Source organism: Sphaeramia orbicularis, chromosome 5 (genome assembly GCF_902148855.1).
Source record: "Sphaeramia orbicularis chromosome 5, fSphaOr1.1, whole genome shotgun sequence".
Classification (NCBI taxonomy): Eukaryota; Metazoa; Chordata; class Actinopteri; order Kurtiformes; family Apogonidae; genus Sphaeramia; species Sphaeramia orbicularis.
The window spans coordinates 2,934,496-2,954,075 of NC_043961.1; the positions used below are offsets into that span (position 1 = coordinate 2,934,496).

Sequence of the window (19,580 nt, forward strand, 5' to 3'; positions counted from 1 at the left end):
TTAAACTATATTAAGATAAAATCATATTTAGTTTTGGTTAATTTAAACTCAAAATGTATTTAGCTAACCTTAAACTTACACATTTAATGTTTCAACTAGCTAGCTAACTAGTAAAAAACATTAAAAGATTTGATTGGGGAAGTTTTTTTGTTTCTAAATTATTTTCTCATTCTAAACGTATTTATGTCAAACAATGCTGGATTTAATTCATCTTTGTTTGTACTACTCATTTGTACATGTTTAATGTTCCATCAGAAGTATTGAACTTAATGACCTCAACAAAACAGTACCAGAAAGACTAGAATGAGTGTCAGTATGTTCTTTTTAACAGTTGCGTGCGTGCAGTATTAACTTAATCTGCCTTTTGTGTTTTTGCATGTGTGGAAATTACTTCATTGGAACTTGGACATTTTGCAGTGCCATGGAACTGTGTGAATTCAGCCGCTCATCTGCACGCTCTCTACACCCTGATGACAAGCCGCTGTATGTTTGTCTTTGTGCAGAATGGTTGAGCCCAGCCCTCCAGCGCTGCACCTCCCCTCAGGTGGGGATGTCAGCATGGCGGGTGTCGGTGTCAAAACGGAGCAGGAGGAGTCCGTCGCAGTTATCGCTGATCCCCCAAAGACATCTCCCTCCCGTGACTGGTCAGGACATCAGCCGCTGGAGGCCCGTCAGCTGACTCCACCTTTGTCCCGCTCCCCTTCGGTAAGGATGGCAGGAAGAGAGTGAGTGAGTGAGTGAGTGAGTGAGAAAAAAAGAAAGGATCTCAACAGGTCTGCTTTTCTGGAAGAAGTAGGAAGTGTCCCAGATTGAACTGTTGCAGTTAATAGTGCACTGTAAAAAAAGGCTTTTGGGGGTTGGTAAATATAAAACTATGGAAATCAGTTCCATTTTAATCAACAGTAACAGTTAGCTGGTGAAATCTATTAGGACTGGTTCAATTCTACCTATTTATTAACAGTAACTATTGCTACTTAAAATAATATAATAAAATCTATGAGGGGAGTTTCCCAGCATGCATTAGGACAAACTAGTTGGGACAGTTTTTATGTGTTTAACAGTGTTCTGAGTTGATAAGAAGTGTTTTTTTGTTTTTTGTAAATACACTGTGAAAAAAAATCTGTAATTTAACAGAATTTTCACTGTTTATTTTAGAGATTTTTCCTGTATTTTCAAGATACAGGAAAATATCGATGAAATGACAAAAACAGACTGATTTTACATGTCAAATGTAAAATAACACGAAAAACTGTAACTGTGAATAACCATAAAATTTCCATTTTTTTCTAAAAGAAATGTTTTCTTTTTTCACAGAAAAATACATTTGTAAATATATCGTAACTTCACAAATACTTCTTTTCTATTTATGATTAGATTTTTATGATTAGATTTAAAGTTTAGTAATGTAAAAAAAAAGAAAAAGAAAACAGATAAAATTACTGACAATTAACAGTAACAGAAGTATTTGTTCTGTCAGTTGAACCAGACTTGTTTGTTAATTGACAAATATCTTGTGTAATTACAGGAGGTTTCACAACAAAAATGTTGAATAAATGTATTTTTGTGAATGTATAACATGTATAAGCACTGATAAACTGTCCAAATACAGTTTTTATCAGTGGATTGGACAACTGAGTCTTACTGAAAATTATTTATATTTATAGGTAATTTGATTGTTTTAATACATGAAAATATTCTTTATTAAACATTAAAAAGTAAAAAAAAAAAAAAAAATCAAAATCTCACGTAAAGTTAGGGCAAAAACTGTATTTTAATTATGGAAAATTACTGTATTTTTATGGATGGTTATTTTCCATTATTTAACAGGATTATTTTTGGCGCCCCAGCTGCCGGAATAATATCGTTTTTTTACTTTATTTTTTTTTTATTTTATTTTTTTTAAACAGTGCACAGTTATGGTGTGTTTTACAGTTTTGATTAGATATTTTTTTGCTGAATGAATATTTCTGTTGAGTTGCATATCCTTGCACCATGAGCTAAGTTGCTCCTTTGTTTCATTGTTCTCTGTAAAGGTGTTCCATGTAGAGGTGGGTAAAAATAAAATACAAGATAAAAATCTTCACCTGTCATTCTTCTCATGCTTCTTAGCGTTGGTGTTGAGTGATGAATACCTCCAGTGACTGGCAGCTTTTCACCTCAAACTAACCTTCCTTGAGCAAGGTTATTATTGTTAACGTAAACTAACGAAATGACGGAAACTAGAATTGAAAAAAACATTTTCGTTAACTGAAATAAATAAAAACTACAATTGAAAGAAAAAAAAACATAACTAACTGAAACTGTATTGGGTGTTTACAAAACTAACTAAAACATATAAAAGTTATGGATAAAATTCCCTTTGTTTTCGTCTTTGTCAATGTCGGATTCATATGAAATCGATTTATTTCCCTCTAGCAATTTTAGCTAGTGGCACCGTACGATATTTAAGGGTCCGTCACTTGTGGTTTCCAGTCGTCTTCTGGTCCCCACTCTACCTGGAAACATGGAGACTAAAGTTGGGAGAAAGCAGCAGAGTCCTGTCTGGGATTTATTTGAATACGACGACAGAGAAGAAGAGAAAAGATATTTTTAAAAAAAACTAAAATTAATACTAAAACTAAACTAAAACAAGGCATTCAGAAAATAACAAAAACTAATAAAAACTAGCAAACCTGCTCTAAAAACGAATTAAAACGAACTGAATTAGAGAAAAAAAAGTCCAAACTAAATAAAACTAAACAATAATGAACAATCCAAAACTATTAGAACCTTGTCCTTGAATCAGTAATGGTTAAATAGTTATACTGATTAGTCGTTAATAATAACAGTTAAATTAAGGGTGGGCGATACTGGGAATTTAAGTATCGATCCGATACCAATACACACACACCTTAGTATAGATCCTATCAATATTTAAACTGATACTCCCTGCCCTAAATGAAGTAGATGAACATATTCCTATTAACAATTAAGAGTTAATATTATTCACTTTTTATGAGTAATTTGTTGTGTAATCTGTTGGGATATGAAAGGTACATTTGACCTCATTTCTTTTAGTGTGTTATAGCTGTTACATTTAACCCTTTCATGCACAGTGGTCACTCCAGTGGACAGTTCTTCTCCAGCTGTTCTCTCGTATATTCATGGATTTTGTTGTTTTCCTTGCATATCAACCAACACAGTGGATACTTATGCACCATCCCATAATACACTGACATTCATACCGTAACTGTAACATTCCTGTTCTTGATAAACCAGATTTCCAGCAACATATTTGAGTGTAAATCAATTGCTAATTGTTATTAGACTGTAATTAACAGTTGTTTGTTTTGTTTTTTTTAAGTTGTTGTGTTTTGTTGTTTTTTGCATATTATTTGAGTGAGTAATAACTACTATTATAGTCTGTTAAAATGTGAGAAAACATCAGATTAGCAAGGCAAGGCAAGGCAAGGCAAGGCAAGGCAAGGCAAGGCAAGGCAAGGCAAGGCAAGGCAAGTTTATTTGTATAGCACATTTCAGCAACAAGGCAATTCAAGGTGCTTCACACAGGACATAGCAACATTAAAAAAACATTTATTTCATCGTTTTCACACAGTATGACAGTAAATGCATGTTTTGTTTTGTTTTTTGCTTCAAAAATTAACCCTTTCATGCATGAATTATGAGAACCTTAATCAAGATTTTTTTTTTTTCCTGAGTGTTTTTATTCCTCTTTAGGCATGAAAAAAACAAACAATGTGATTGTTTTGGTTTTTTTTTTTTTTTAAATCAACCTGTTTTTCATGGAGTTACAAAAATATCCACTCAGCTACACCATGAATTTTATTCTTGAAGAAACAAAGAAACATGTATTTAAAACCCAATATCATAAAGTGATATGGAAACTGTGAAATGAAACCATGTTTAATGCAGCTAATCTGATGTTTTCTCACATTTTAACATATTCTAATACTAGTTATTACTCACTTCATGGAGATAATACGCAAAAAATAAATATTAACAATTGATTTCCGCTCAAGAACCAATCAAGAACAGCAAAGTTACAATAATGGTATGAATTGCAGTTTATGAGATGATGCATAAGTGTCCACTGTGTTGGTCGATATGGAACTAAAACAACAAAACCCATGAATATACAAAAGTAAAGCTGTAGAGCAGGGGTGTCAAACTCATTTTAGTTCAGTTCCACATTCAGCCCAATTTGCTCTCCAGTGGGCCAAACCAGTAAACTAATAACAGTAAAAAAAGTAAAATTCTATTATGATCAGGTTACATCTACAAAGTTTCCTCAAAAATCTGAATAACATGAACAACTTGAATTGTCTTAAGAAAAACCAGTGCAATTTCAACAATATTAGGCCTCGGTTTATCAGTTTATCATTTACACATGTGCATTACAACAGCACAAAACATTTAGTAACAAGCAGAATATTGGTAAAATTGCATTTACTTTTCTTAAGACATTTCTGTTTGTTCATATTTGTTGAGGTTATTCACATTTTTTGTAAATGTATAGTTTGGTAATGTAAACATTTTCATGTAATTTCACTTTTTTTACACCAAAAAACAAAGAGAAAATTTGGGGTTGTGATTATTTAGAGGTCATTAGGATAATATTTTACTGGTCTGACCCACTTGAAATCTAATTGGTTTATATGTGTCTGTATGTGGAACCTGAATTAAAATGATTTCGACACCACTGATTGTTAATTTCCTTAGTGTAATTTTTGCAGTTTTTCACAAATTCATCCCGTGGGCCGGATTGGACCCTTTGGCGGGCCGGATTTGGACCCCGCGCCTCATGTTTGACACCTGTGCTGTAGACTAACTGTCCACTGGAGTGACCACTATGCATGAAAGGGTTAACCCTTTGATGCACGAATTATGAAAATCTTAATCAAGATTATTTTCCTGACTGTTTTTATTCCTCTTTCGGCATGAAAAAAACAACGAGAATGATTTTTTTTTTTCTTAATTAACCTATTTTTCACAGAGTTACAAAAATGTCCACTCATTTGGACACCATGTGTTTAATTTTTGAAGCAAAGAAACATGTATTTAAAACACAATATCAAAGTGATATACAGGGGTTGGACAAAATAATGGAAACACCTTAAAAAATCAACAAAATATAATTTAATATGGTGTAGGTCCGCCTTTTGCGGCAATTACAGCCTCAGTTCTCCAAGGTATTGAGTCATACAACTTGTGAATTGTTTCCAAAGGAATTTTAAGCCATTCTTCAGTTAGAATACCCTCCAACTCTTTTAGAGACGATGGCGGTGGAAATCCACGTCTTACTTGAATCTCTAAAACTGACCATAAATGCTCAATAATGTTGAGGTCTGGGGACTGTGCCGGCCATACGAGATGCTCAACTTCATTAGAATGTTCCTCATGCCATTCTTTAACAGTTCTAGCTGTATGGATTGGGGCATTATCATCTTGAGGTGAAGGTGTTTCCATTATTTTGTCCAACCCCTGTACTATGTGAAAACTGTGAAAAAAAAGCATTTTTAATGTAGCTTATCTGATATTTTCTCATCTTTTATCATAATCTAAGACTAGTTCTTGCTCACTTCATGGAGATAATATTAAAAAAAAAAAACTTTGTGTAAGAAAACTGTTAATTTCAGTCTAATAACAACTAGCAACTGATTTACACTCAATCATGTCACTGCAGATTAGGTTTATCAAGAGCATAAAGTTAATAGTATGAATGTCAGTGTATGGGATGGTGCATAAGTGTCCACTGTGTTGGCTGATATGGAACTAAAACAACAAAACCCATGAATATACAAGAGAACAGCTGGAGAAGAACTGTCCACTGGAGTGACCACTATGCATGAAAGGGTTAAACACATGGTGTCCAGCTGTGTGGACATTTTTGTAACGCCATGAAAAATAGATTCATAAAAAACAAACATTTCAATCACATTATTTTTTTCATGCCTAAAGAGGAATAAAAACACTCAGGAAAAAAAATCTTGATTAAGGTTCTCATAATTCATGCATGAAAGGGTTAATCACATTTTACTCTAAATATGGGGTCAAATCTACTCGACTGTTACCTCAGTTTTATTGAGTAGATTCTAAAGGTTTGTTTTTTACAGTGTGTCTCTAGTTCTTGTCTTTTTTGTTTGGCGCTGGTTTGTCAGCTGATGGTCTTTGTCCTTCGGCTCTTGACAGGAGGGGTCTCCAGGTAAGGAGGCTCACAGACAAAGCCCAGTGGGACTGAAAGAGGCCCGGATGCATGAGCGACAAGAAGGCCAGTCCAACTTTAAGGAAGGTGCGTGTGTACACTCTTAAAATGTTCTCCTATTTACTTTGGTCTCTGTGGTGTCAGGACCAGCGTCGACAGAGCTGACAAACAGTAGTATTGATTTAGTCTCATGCACTTGAGTGGAATATGACACTAAGAAAACCAAACTGTTTGTAAAGTGCAAGGCGTAGCAACTTTTACTTTATGTGTTCACTGGTATGGGCCGATAGAAATTAATCCGAAACAATATGGAAGTCAAAGTTGATGAGCGAATACAGTCAAGGATCTTCCATTTAGATTTGGGATTAGAACAGAAGTGTAACGGCGTGAATTAGAAGAGACACTTCTGCATTTAACGCTGTGGTTCCCAACCTTTTTTGGCTCGTGACCCCATTTCAACTTCACAAATTTCTTTTTTTTTTTTTTTTTTTTTTGCTAAAATTAATTTGTTTTTGATCAATCTAAGGGGGGAGCTAAATTTTAAAAAGCATGAAGTAAGAACAACAATGAAAAGTATGTGCAGAGCCAACTGTGGAGTGACTTTGTGGAACAATCTAGAACAGGAGATAAAGGAAAGTATAAACAGAAATGTATTTAAAAAGAGATATAAAGAATTGTTACTAAATAGGTACAGGGAACATGAAGGGTAGAAATAGTATTGTTGCAAAGTTCAGGTGTGGTTTCTTGGAATTAAGAGCGAGTAATTTGAATTTCAGAGATTTTGGTATGTGTGAGTGGATTAGAGTGGGGGCAGATGGGAAGTCTAGATGAACTGGGATTATGGGGGTGAAATTATGGGATGGACCTTATGATGCATTTAAATTATCCACTCATTTGGTGAAGTTTAAAAAAAAAAAAAAAAAAAAAAGGAGTACTTTAGGTTTAAATTATTCAGAAATATTGAATTAAGATGGTAGATGTGTTTTTGTTGTTGACTTTTTTTTTTATTTGTTATTATTATGGTGTAAATGCTGGATGCTGTACACATTTAAATTGACGTAAGCAGTGTTTTAGCTGAAAAGGATAGGCAAAAAATAAGCTTTTGCTTCTAGCCTTTTCCTTTTATGGTTTTTATGTTTATTACAATGAGTACAATGACTGATGTAAAACCAAAAATAAATGTATTCATTCATTCATTCATTCATGTAATAGTTTGTTCAGAGGTGGGTAGAGTAGCCAAAAATTATACTCAAGTAAAAGTACCGTTACTTTAGAAAAATATCACTCAAGTACAAGTAAAAAGTAGTCATTCAAATAATTACTCAAGTAAAAGTAAAAACAGTACTTAATGAAAAAATTACTCAAGTACTGAGTACTTCCTGAGTAACATCATATTTATTCTTCTTTTAAATTCAACAATTAATAAATAAAATGTTAAAATAAAATATGTGTGGGAACATTACAACTAGTTACAAATATACCTGGTAATAATCATTGTTGGTTCCATTACTTTAATATGTAGTCTGTTCTTATGATACTCAGATACTGTGCATGGTTTTCTGTTTACTTTTACCAGTTAGCCTACATACCTTTGAACATATTTTCTTTAAACGTCTTTAACTCATGTGAATCATGTGAGTTTTTGGCAAAAGTCTTTCTAACAAAACAAAACAAATGATTTGTGCTCTAACAAATGACCAAAAATAAAAGTAACGAGCAGAATGTGCGCCATTGTAATGGAGTAGAAGTAGCGTTTCTTCATCATAAATATACTCAAGTAAAAGTAAAAAGTATGTTGTATTAAAAGTACTCTTAAAAGTACAATTTATGTAAAAAGTTACTTAACCCCTTTAGTCCTATCAGCCCACCCGTGGGCCAAAAAAATTAATATTAATATTCATCTACTATAAAAATATAATAAATCAGGACAATGGATGTTTTTTTCAACTTTTGCTCAAAGTTTAGACCCTAATGTTAATAAAACTACATCAAAAGTGTATTTTAGTGCAAACTTTAATGTTCAAAGATGATTTTTAATCTTTGTGGGGTGAAATATACGCTATTAAAAATCTCCGACACGAACAATTAATTTATGCATATCATCGTCAATCCAGCCGAAAAAAAACAGGCGAGGATAAAAAATTCTAATTTCTCTTTTAGTTTGTTCCAGTTTACTCAGGCATAGTAATAGATACAATATTTTAGACAATGGGAATAGATTCTGTGAGGTCTGTAAATGTCCATAGACACCAAGAACATCCATATAAACCTTATTATTGTGAAGTAATTCTTCATTTACTTTGGGTATGTCTGTTTAGGCGTTTTTCCCCTGAAAATATGGTCAGGGTTAAACAGGTTAGGTAAATGTAATGGAGTAAATGTAATGCATTACTACACACCTCTGACTATGTTGCAAATAAACATTAATTTTAGACACAGTTAGTCTATATAATGTCTATTATTGTGGACAGAGGCAGTAAATCCAGGTGTAGATTACTGCACAAAGGGTCAGGATCTGTCCAGTCAGTCCAGCTGGGATTTACAAGGAGGACAATTAATACTGAACAAACAAGAACTGAAACTATGAATTATGAAAGAGTTGCAGCATCTGAAACTGACCACAATGAACATTAGACAGATAAACAGAACCACAGTGCTGCAGTTTCATACTCACAGTTTGTTTGTTATGGATTGTGATATCCTAAAGTTTTCCAGAACTTTATGTTGTCGTCTGTTATTCCCAATTATCCCACACGACACTCAAGCAAATTTGATCTTCTGTACGACCGAACTTCTGTCCGTCAGTATTCTCTAAAATATTGTGGACCACATTTTTGGAATCATCTACCACCTGAACTTCAATCAACACCTTCTTTATCATTATTTAAAAAGCATCTGAAAAGGACTCTAATTTACGAAAACATGTAAGGCTGTGTACAGTTTGATTTGTATTTCTGTTATTTTCTTTTATGTGTATGTTTATGCCTTTGGCAGACACTTTTTTCCAAAGCAACTTACAGGGGAAAACCAATCAAATCACTCAATCAATCAAATTTTATTTCTATAGCGCCAGATCACAACAAAAAAGTTCTCTCATGACACTTTATATATAGAGTTGGTCAAAACCAGACTCTAAGCCAATTTACAGAAACCCAACAGAACCAACAATTTTAGATTACACTGGGTTACAAAAAAATGTTTTTTGCAAGTTGTCTAGGTTTTTTCAACTGAATTAGGACCATTTTGCTCCGCTAAATCCAAAAATGACATCTGTTTTTCTCAATCAGGTCAGGTTTTTTTTTGCTAATTTGATTTTGAAAAATTTGATCTTCTCACAATCTGCGCCCAAACTTTATCTTGGTCACTAAGTTTAATACCAAAATAAGATTGGTAAGCACACTTTATGAAACTTGTGACTTGATTCCTGTTAGGTACAATGGTGTATTCACCGCAGATGTAGCAGAATACGTCAGGCTTATTTTTGCAAGATCTTCTAGTCGAAGCCATTTCATTCACCTGTAATATTTAAAAAAACAATCATAAATTGGCAAAAGTAAAATCTTCAGGACTCGTTTATTTCAAGAAATATGAAAGAATTTTGTATCATATGATGTGAAAATGCCCATAAATGTAAGCAAAAATGTTCAAAAGCCAATATGTAGCATAGTTCAGAAAGTTGACCTGATTGAGCAAAATTAATGTGATTTTTGGATTCAGCACACCAAAATTATCCTAAATCAGCTCAAAAAACTTCAACAATAAATTTGTTGTTGACCAGTTTTATTATTTCAGTTATATTGTATTTTTAATTCTTTTTTTTTTTTTTTTGATTTTGTTTTATTTTTCAGCTTGTAATTATAATTAATACTGAACAAATTAATAATGAACAAACAAGAACTCAAACTATGAATTATGAAAGAGCTGCAGCATCTGAAACTGACCACAATGAACATTTGACACATAAACAGAACCACAGTGCTGCAGTTTCACAACCACAGTTTGTCATGACTTTTATGTTTTGTGACAACTAACCATATATTTTTTTTATTATTAAGTTGCTTTTTTTGTTTGTTTATTTGTTTTTTTAATCAATTACTAGAAATTCCAGGCGACCCCATGTGAGGTATCGACCCCATGGGTGAGAAACACTGATTTAACATGTGGTTAAAACACAACCCAAACTACATCTGTTCAGCTGTTCAGAGGTTTTGAAACCAACTTATGTCATTTAAAGTCAAATCCAGTGTTTTTATGCCAAGATATGATCATCTGTGAATATTCTGAGTTCCGATAACATTCTACGGTATGAACTGCACATTGTCTCACCTCACATTCCTACATACTTATACTATACTCTGGTATTCAAGCACTTAAATACATTCAGACTCACTTATGGCAAAAATGCAGTTGTGCTATGACTATGCACTTGGTCGCCTCTCAACAGTCAAAAACTTGAGCGCTGGATAATTTTCGCCCCCAATGGTGTCTTAGCTACATAGCATAAAACATAAAAGGAAGGGACCCCAAACCGCGACAACTGTAACTACTTTAGCAGTGACATAACACACACCTTGTATGAAACAGGGCATACAGCTGCAAGTAAGTAAAATGAAAAACATGTTCATTTTATTGTAAAGTCCAGATAATTCGGTACATTTTTTTGTTGTAGTGCCCCCCCATTTGCATTTTGTCATCCAGAATGTCATTTCTGTAAAGTGAGCTGTGGCTATTTGATATAAAGCCACACCCTGTGAAATATACAGATTAAACAAGGAAGTGCATTCGTGATCACAGTTAACAGTTTATGTTCTAATAAACAGAGCATCGATGGTGAGTCAGTCACATAACCGGAAAGAGTCCAAGCAGGAAACCAAATGGAGGTTTGCGCGGAGTATTTTGACATAGAATGAAATGCTTTGTAAGATAAGATAAGAGATAAGATAAGATATTCCTTTATTGATCCCACAATGAGGAAATTCACAGTGTTGTCAGCAGCAAACATACACATAAACATAAACATACACATACACGTAAAACAAACAGTCATATAAATTTGAATTTAAAAAAAGTGTTTAAAAAGTGTTTCAAAGGAGAGTGCAAATACGGTTTGATACGAATGTAGTGCAAATGGTTAAAAATATTATATATATATATATATATATATATATATATATATATGAATACGGATTTGAATATATACAGATTTGGACAGGTGCGGTTTTAGATATATAAATATGGTGCCCATAGACAGTGATGCATATAGACAGTAATGGACAACATTGTAGCAGCCAGTGTCAGATCAAAGTGTAGTTACTGGAATTTTTCTGCCATTACGGTGCTTTTAAGTCATTGTGAGACATCAATATGGACAAACCCTGGTGTGTTCCTGAAGGACAGATATGTAAGTTTATTTTCTTTAGGTGTTGAATATGTGCTTTCAGACCAGATCACAAAGGAATTATCACCAAGGTCTAAGAAAATCTAAAGCCATAAAATAACCCATCTGACAACCTGTTCTGGTGCTTAACTCATGGACTGAGTATTTGTACGTGTTGACTTGGGAAGTGAGGCCTGATCGGACCTTCCTCTCTGGTATTACACTTGTTAAAGCAGTGATATTTTGCTTTTTTGAATGGAATTCTTCATTTTCCAACATTTCCCTGGGGTCTCCATAAACTGTAAATGCTCTGCTTGGCTCTGAATTCTTCATTCATTCAACTCCACAGGTCCATCTTCAACCCTATTTCTGAGTAATGACACCAGAAAGGTGGTTTGGAGCTCTGGCCCTTTAAATGCACATGACCCCACCCCCTCCAGGTTGTTGACCATGCTGTTCAGTCCTGTTCAGCCACTTGAGTTCGTTAATACAACCAACAACTGAACATTTTTGGAAATTGGCTCAAAGTTTGGACATATTTTCAGTATGGACTAGAACCGCTGCTCAAATTTTATTTATATAGCGCCAAATCATAACAAAAGTTATCTCATGACTAGGGATGGGAATCGATAAGAATTTAATGATTCTGATTCCATTACCGATTTTGCTTATCGATCCGATTCCTTATTGATTCTCATTGGGTGAGGGGATAAAAGAGTACAAATGGGTGTGTTTGCATTAACTGTCTTTTATATTTCCATCTGCACAGAAAATAGAACATATACAGTATGAACAAATAATAAGAACAGATGACACCAGGCCCGGTTTATAAGGGTGCAGTGAAAGTGAAACTAAAGATGCTTTACTAATTCCTCTATTGCCGCATTTCCATTATGTGAAACCAGTTCGACTCGGCCCGTCTCCCGTTGTTGTGCACCTCATTTCCTTTCCCCTACCTTCAGAAACTTATATTTGAGGGGGTACAATGTTTGTTGCCCGCACTGGAACCGGAACTGGGCCCGGATGGTGGCCTTTCAGTTCTTGTTTGTTTACTATTAATTGTCCTCCTTGTAAATCCAAACTGGACTGACTGGACAGATCCTGACCAAGGACAATCAAATTCTCCCTTTGTGCAGTAATCTACACCTGGATTTACTGCCTCTGTCCATAATAATAGACATTATATAGACTAAATGTGTCTAAAATTAACATTTATCTGCAACATAGTATAGCAAACTATCACATGATTAAAAAACAAATTAATTTTAGTTTAAAAAATAAATATCAGTTTTGAATGTGTGGGGTTGCCAGAAATTTGTGATGTGAAAGTAGAGCTATCTCCAGTTCCAGGTACGTGGGAGTCCAACTGGACAACAAGTTGGACTGGTCCTGTCATATGGAGACTCTGCACAAGAAGGGCCAAAGTAGACTTTATTTCCTACGGAGATTAAAGTCTGTCAACATCTCCAAGCCTCTTGTGTGCAGCTTCTACCAGACTGTGGTGGCTGCTGTCCTGGTTTTTGGTGTGGTGTGTTGGGGGGAGGGGGCTGGCATTTCAGACAGAAACAGACTGAACAAACATATTAAGAAAGTGAGCTCCATCACTGGGACTGGACTGGACACAGTTCAGCAGGTGGATGGGCTGAGAGTGCTCAGGAAACTGGACTCTATTTTGAAGAACGCATCTCACCCACTGCACCACCTGGAGGTGTTCAGAGAGAGCACCTTCAGCCACAGACTGAACCCCCTCAGTCCAGGACTGAACGCAGTAGAAGCTCCTTCCTGCCGGCTGCCATTAGACTTTTTAATATCGCTGTGCGATAAATTATTGTACGCTGTGCATACTTGGGTGTTTGGGTTATTGTATTATTTACATGACTTGTATTGTACATATTATATATATATTTATATTTATGTATCTTTTATTCTGTTTACTTCTTTGTTCCATTGTTGGTTGTTTGTGGGATGTTCATAGTGACGGGTCAGTGTGTTTTTCTTGTACTGCTGCTGTAGTAACGAAACCATTTCCTGCAAAGCATCAATAAAGTATCTATCTATCTATCTATCTATCTATCTATCTATCTATCTAAAAATGGGTCATGAGCCAAAAAAGGTTGGAACCACTGCTGTAGGTTCTGCCCACACCTGTAGTTTAAATACTAAAAAAGTCCAGTGTGGTGCATTTATGATGATTTTTTCCTAAACTTGCGCTTCTCTTGCTTAAAAGTAATACACAAAGTACAATTAATGTCGTTGGAATGACCAGGTACGGTGTAATTTGGAGCAAGTATATTAGTGTAGGTGGAGGGTGGATGGTGTATGTACACATTTGGATTTGTATGGTGTTTATAACTAATCTCCACATCACTAGTGTACATAATGTACTTTATGAAAGTGTAGTGATGAAATATCTGAAGTGAGAGACAGTTACTTCAAACCTTTTAGATCTTCTAGGGCGTTTTGATCCAGACAGTTAGAATTTTGCATTGTAAACTTTGTGCTATCTTGCAAATGTGCGTCAATATTTGAGTTGAAATATTGTTCACAGGTCACGTCTGCAGACTGTCTCCTTTCTTTGCTCGGGTTTTGTTTCCTTCTATGGAGTTTTTCTTTCTCACTGGCATGCACACACATCTGTTCAATCCTCTCACTGCTCACTGACGTCGATGACTCCATATCTTATGTGTTTAAGTGCACTACATTCAGATGCTATTCAACATTAAACAATGCAGTCTGCTGAAAATCGATGCCTAGAAGTGTAGAAGTGACGGTTTGTCTAGCTAAGCGAGTGTTGTTTCAGTTCCTGAATGGTTTTGGAGCGGGGGTGTCGGGCTGTTTTTTGTTAGTTTTTTTTCTTTTTTTTTTTCTTGTTGATTCTGTTCAGTCCCTCGCATGTGGAGTAAAAGGCTGTTCTTCGGAGCCTCTCCTGACACTCTCCTGCCCTCAAGTCTTTCACCAGCCTGCACTCCCCGGCTTAATTTTTTCTCAAATTCTCTCCACTAGCTGACCTTGGATTGTTCTCTGTCCAAATATTGATCCACTCAAACACTCAAAACTTCTCCCAGACGCACAAACAACCTCTGCCCTTCGGCACCCCAAATGTCTTCTTCAATCAATGCCATTATGAAGGCAGAGGAGAGGCTGAAAAGTAGTTTGGTGTCAGATGGATTTTATTTGACCGAATATATTTCTCATGCACACACCGGTCCATCGCGGCTCTGCTGAGTACCTGTTGTGTCCTGTTAACAGTAATGCCGACCATTGAGAAGCTGCTGAATGCTGACTGGAAGGAGAAACTTCTGGATAAAAGCACAGTGGGGGCAGGACAACTGAAAGGTCAGCTCTCAACACATTTATACTATTTATACAACTGCTGCGAACACATTACCATCACAGGATTGGTTGATCACCACCTAATAGTTCCCCTCATCTCCTGGATTTCTTGATTGCTTTGTGCTGTTAATTACCGTACCATTAGACGGCTAATGTATGTCAAAGTTTTGTCACAGTGTTTGATTGGATCCACTCTTTCTTTGACAATTTTTAAGCAGAATAAAAATGTAGGAAAGTACGGAAGCACTAAGAGGACATGCCTTCAGACATTTTTAAAAATTGTTTTCATAAGATAATGAGATAATTTAATGAGATCACGAGGAAACAACTAGCTATTGTTTTATTGAGATAACGACAGAATTTTACTGAGATCTCAAGAAAACAACTATTAATTTCTTGAGATAACAACAGAATTCTAATGAGATCGTGAGAAAACAACTATTGTTTTCTTGAGACGATAATTTTACTGAGATCACGCGAAAACAATTATTTTCTTGAGAAAACGACATAGTTTTAATGAGATCACAAGAAAAAAAACTATTGTTTCCTTGAGATAATGACATAATTTTAATGAGATCACGAGAAAACAATTTGTTTGTTGAGATAACAAGATAATTTTAATGAGGTCAAGAGAAAACAACTATTGTTTCATTGAGATAATGAGATATTTTAATGAGATCATGAGAAAACAATTTGTTTTATTGAGATAATGACATAATTTGAATGAGATCACGACAAAACAATTATTGTTTTCTTGAGATAACGACATAATTTTATTGAGATCACGTGAAAACAACTGTTGTTTTCTTGAGATAATGAGATAATTTTAATGAGACAACATGAAAACAACTATTGTTTTATTGATAACAACATAATTTTAACGAGATCACAAGAAAACAACTAAGAGCAGGAGCAACAGGAGTAGGAGAAGATGCAGGTAAGCCATGTTTGTGGTTTTCGGCTTTCAGGCAGTGTCATCTAAAGTGTATCATTTTGAAAATCACACTTTGTTATGAAGGTTAATCAGGAATTTTCGAGGACAACCGAAACAGTGGCGCTGCTATGACGAGCATAACATGTTCAACATCCAAATAGCATTGAAATTCACTCCAGTAATCAGGTACATAGTACTGGAAACCACTTTTTCATTGTTCATTGTTGTGAGAGACTTTAAAGGCTTCTCCTGTAATGTGGTGTCATGATTATGATCTCTCTATTCAATTTAAGAAGATAAAAAAGTTTAAGATAAACGTGACGATATGTAAATGCCCTCCTCTTTTTGGCGGTAAAAATGGCAGAATTTGGAAGTACATGTTTTCAGTCTGCAGCTCTCTCCTCTTGGTCCAAATAAAGTAAAAATTAAGAGTAAATATTAAGACTGATGATACTGTGGAGGAGAGAATAGATCGATATGACAGACTTTTTCCAGAGTAGTAGACTTCCATCTGACTGAATCTGATCAGCGGTCAGTTACTTTTTTCAAACAACACTAAAAATAGTACCCAACGCTGCAACTTTAAATATATGAGCTCGTGAAGGCAAAAAGAAAGCCGTGTTTTCTCAGTGCAAATGTTGCCCACAACAACAAAAACAGCAACTGCAGAACTGAGCAGATGAGATGCACAAGTAAAACTTTGTGTTCTTCAGGCTCTTTTGTAAAATTTTGTCAAACTACCAGAAACAGACATGGCCGCTAGCGATGAAGGAAGGGAAAGAAAGTGTGCAGGGAAAGCAATGTAGTAAAAAAATAATAATAATTCAACATTGATGCTGTCCATTTTATTACTGTAGTGATTATTTCTCACCAAATTTAAACCAACTTAAAAGTGACTGAACTTAAGACTTTAATATAAGTCAAATAATCACTATATGCACCGTGGGTTTGTGGTTTATACAGTCAACAACACCATATCTGTACCATAGATGTATTTCAGGTGTTTTATTCTCAGATTTTACAGGCAAACAGCAATTAACCCTTAGTGGTCTGAGCCTATTTTGGCCATTTTTCAGTACTTTTGACTTTGCCTTTATATATTATATAGAAAAATGTTTACTATACACATGTTTGTTTGTTATCTTTTTTTTTCAGCACAACTTCATCTATCTCATCTGCCTATTATTTTTTCACTTTAACCTACTATATCAACACAAAAGACCAAAAAACACACAAAAAAATATAAAATCCGATTTGAAAAATTTGTATAATTTATTGCATGAATAACACTTAATGATCCTTTTACAAAGACTTTAAAAGTAAATATTGGTTCCAAATATTAGGTATATAAAATCAAAATTGTAATAAATTAAAACTATACCCAAATATTTGACATAAAAGCAGATCTTTACACACTGTAAAAAAAAAAAAAAAAAAAAAAAAAACAGTATTTTTCCGACAGCAGGGGTGCCGAAAAAATACTGTTAAATAACGGAAAATAACCATCTCATAAAAATACGGTAATTTTCCATAATTTAAATACGTTTTTTTGCCCTAACTTCACATGAGATTTTGCATATTTTTTTGACGTTTTAAAGTTTAATAAAGAATATTTACATGTATTAAAACAATCCAATTCCCTATAAATATATATATAAATAATTTTCAGTTAGACTCAGTTGTCCAATCCACTGATAAAAACTGTATTTGGACAGTTTATCAGTGCTTATACATGTTATACATTCACAAAAATACATTTATTCAACATTTTTGTTGTGAAACCTCCTGTAATTACACAAGATATTTGTCAATTAACAAACAAGTCTGGTTCAACTGACAGAACAAACACTTCTGTTACGGTTAATTGTCAGTAATTTTATCTGGTTGTATTAAACTTTAAATTAACAGTTTAATATCATAAATAGAAAAGAAATATTTGTGAAATTACGATACATTTGCCAATCTATTTTATGTATTTATTTTCTGTGAAAAAAAAAAATCTTTTAAAAAATGGACATTTTATGGTTATTCACAGTTACAGTTTTTTCATGTTATTTCACATTTGACATGTAAAATCACAGTTTTTTTTTGTTTTTTTTTGTCATTTCATTTATATTCTCCTGTATCTTAAAAATACAAGAAAAATCTGTAAAATAAACAGTGAAAATTCTGTTAAATTACAATTTTTTTTTTTTTTTTTCCTAGTGCATAGGCGTTTTCTCACCCCTCCCCCACCTTCCCACCTCTGATTCTCTCAGCTTCCACAAACCAGGACAAACAAGGACAAGAAATGACAAAGACATGGTCAGAAATACAACGACCCCCTTCTCATTTTCATACTTGTATTCACGTTTGTTTGCTCTGAGTTCAAACCGTCATATCTCCGGTTGTATTTGCTCTATCAACATCAAATAAAAAGTGAGAGAGTGTTTCAAGTTTCAAATGCAATCCCCAGTGATCTTCGTGACCGACTTCTGACACTGCGATGTGTTGAAAATGTCATGTGATTAAGTCACGGGGCCATGACCGTGGACCCCTAAGGGTTGAGGCCCATTTGCTGCCTCTCCTGCTCATCCTGTCAACCTGGCTGACTGACCAACTGACCAAACAAACCGACCGTAACTGACCATCGGCCCACCCAGGTGCATGCTGGTCTCCCTCGGTGCTGCCTATTTATGCTCAGGTGCCCACGGTCTGAACCAAATAAGAAAAACAAAAGGTGCTAAATGTTAAAGAATGAAAGTAATCATCATGAAAGTCAAAAAAAAAAATTCTAAATATTAAACAAACAAAAAATCAAACAATCAAAAATAAACAAATTGTGTGTGGAGATAAAACAAATATCAAACATAATTCAGTTTAAAAAAAAAGATATAAAAAAAAAAAAGATTCTTGAGAGGTCCAGTATTTAAGAATGACAATAAGGACTGTTTGTTTATGGATGATGTTGTACTGATAAATCTGCTGGAATTATTGAAGAAAATGGTTGAATTGTTGAGTCTGTTTGTATGACTGGACTGACATGATCATATTGTTGGGTGTAATTCAGTTACTGCATTATGGATTTGTTGTGGTTTGATGTTAAAATTAGGAAAATAGTATAGTTTGACTCTTGTATCAAGTTAGTGATAAAGGTGTAAAAGCACTGAGGGGTTGGATTAAATAAGTTTAGACTTCTTCCTCCTCCCTTTCGACCATGCAAAATTCAGACTTCTATGTGCTTGGAGATAGATTCTGTCCATTTGAACGTTGTTGTTTTTTTTGCATGTTCGAAATAAATAAAGACAAAAAAAACAATTAGCAAAAAATACAAAATTACAAAACGAAAAAGTAAATCAACTTTGAACAAGAAAACTAAATGGACAAATAGCTCCTACAATTACCTCATATTTATGTGTTAAAAACTTCTTTGAATAGATTGGAATCTGCATGAGAAACATGTTTCTTTAAAGTTTATAAAAATTAATAATATCTGATTAATTTCAACCTCATAACCACATAATTATAATTACACACAACAATATTTTTGCACGCTTATTTATCTACATAACTTTTAATTGTTATATTGATATTTGTCGAGTACATATTGTACAAATTACTGTTGTAATTGTGTTTAATAGAGTGTTTATATATGCATATTGTTTTATTTTTTATTTTTATTTTTTCGTATAATATAATTTCTTACCTCCTACTTTTAATATACTTGAATGGAGCAGCTGTAACACACAATAATT

The 19,580-nt window shown here is 34.2% G+C and overlaps 1 protein-coding gene across 4 annotated transcripts in view; it reads left to right on the forward strand.

The window, feature by feature from the left end:
- The window catches only part of LOC115420078 (transcription factor SOX-13), a 174,649-nt gene that overhangs the window by 105,227 nt on the left and 49,842 nt on the right, over positions 1–19,580 (forward strand). For all 4 annotated transcript variants that reach the window (XM_030135281.1, XM_030135284.1, XM_030135282.1 and 1 more), the window contains 3 exons: positions 504–705; positions 6,190–6,289; positions 14,829–14,915. In XM_030135281.1, coding sequence (XP_029991141.1) covers positions 505–705; positions 6,190–6,289; positions 14,829–14,915 — 388 coding nt within the window. In that variant the 5' untranslated portion in view covers position 504. The remainder of the gene's footprint in view (positions 1–503; positions 706–6,189; positions 6,290–14,828; positions 14,916–19,580) is intronic.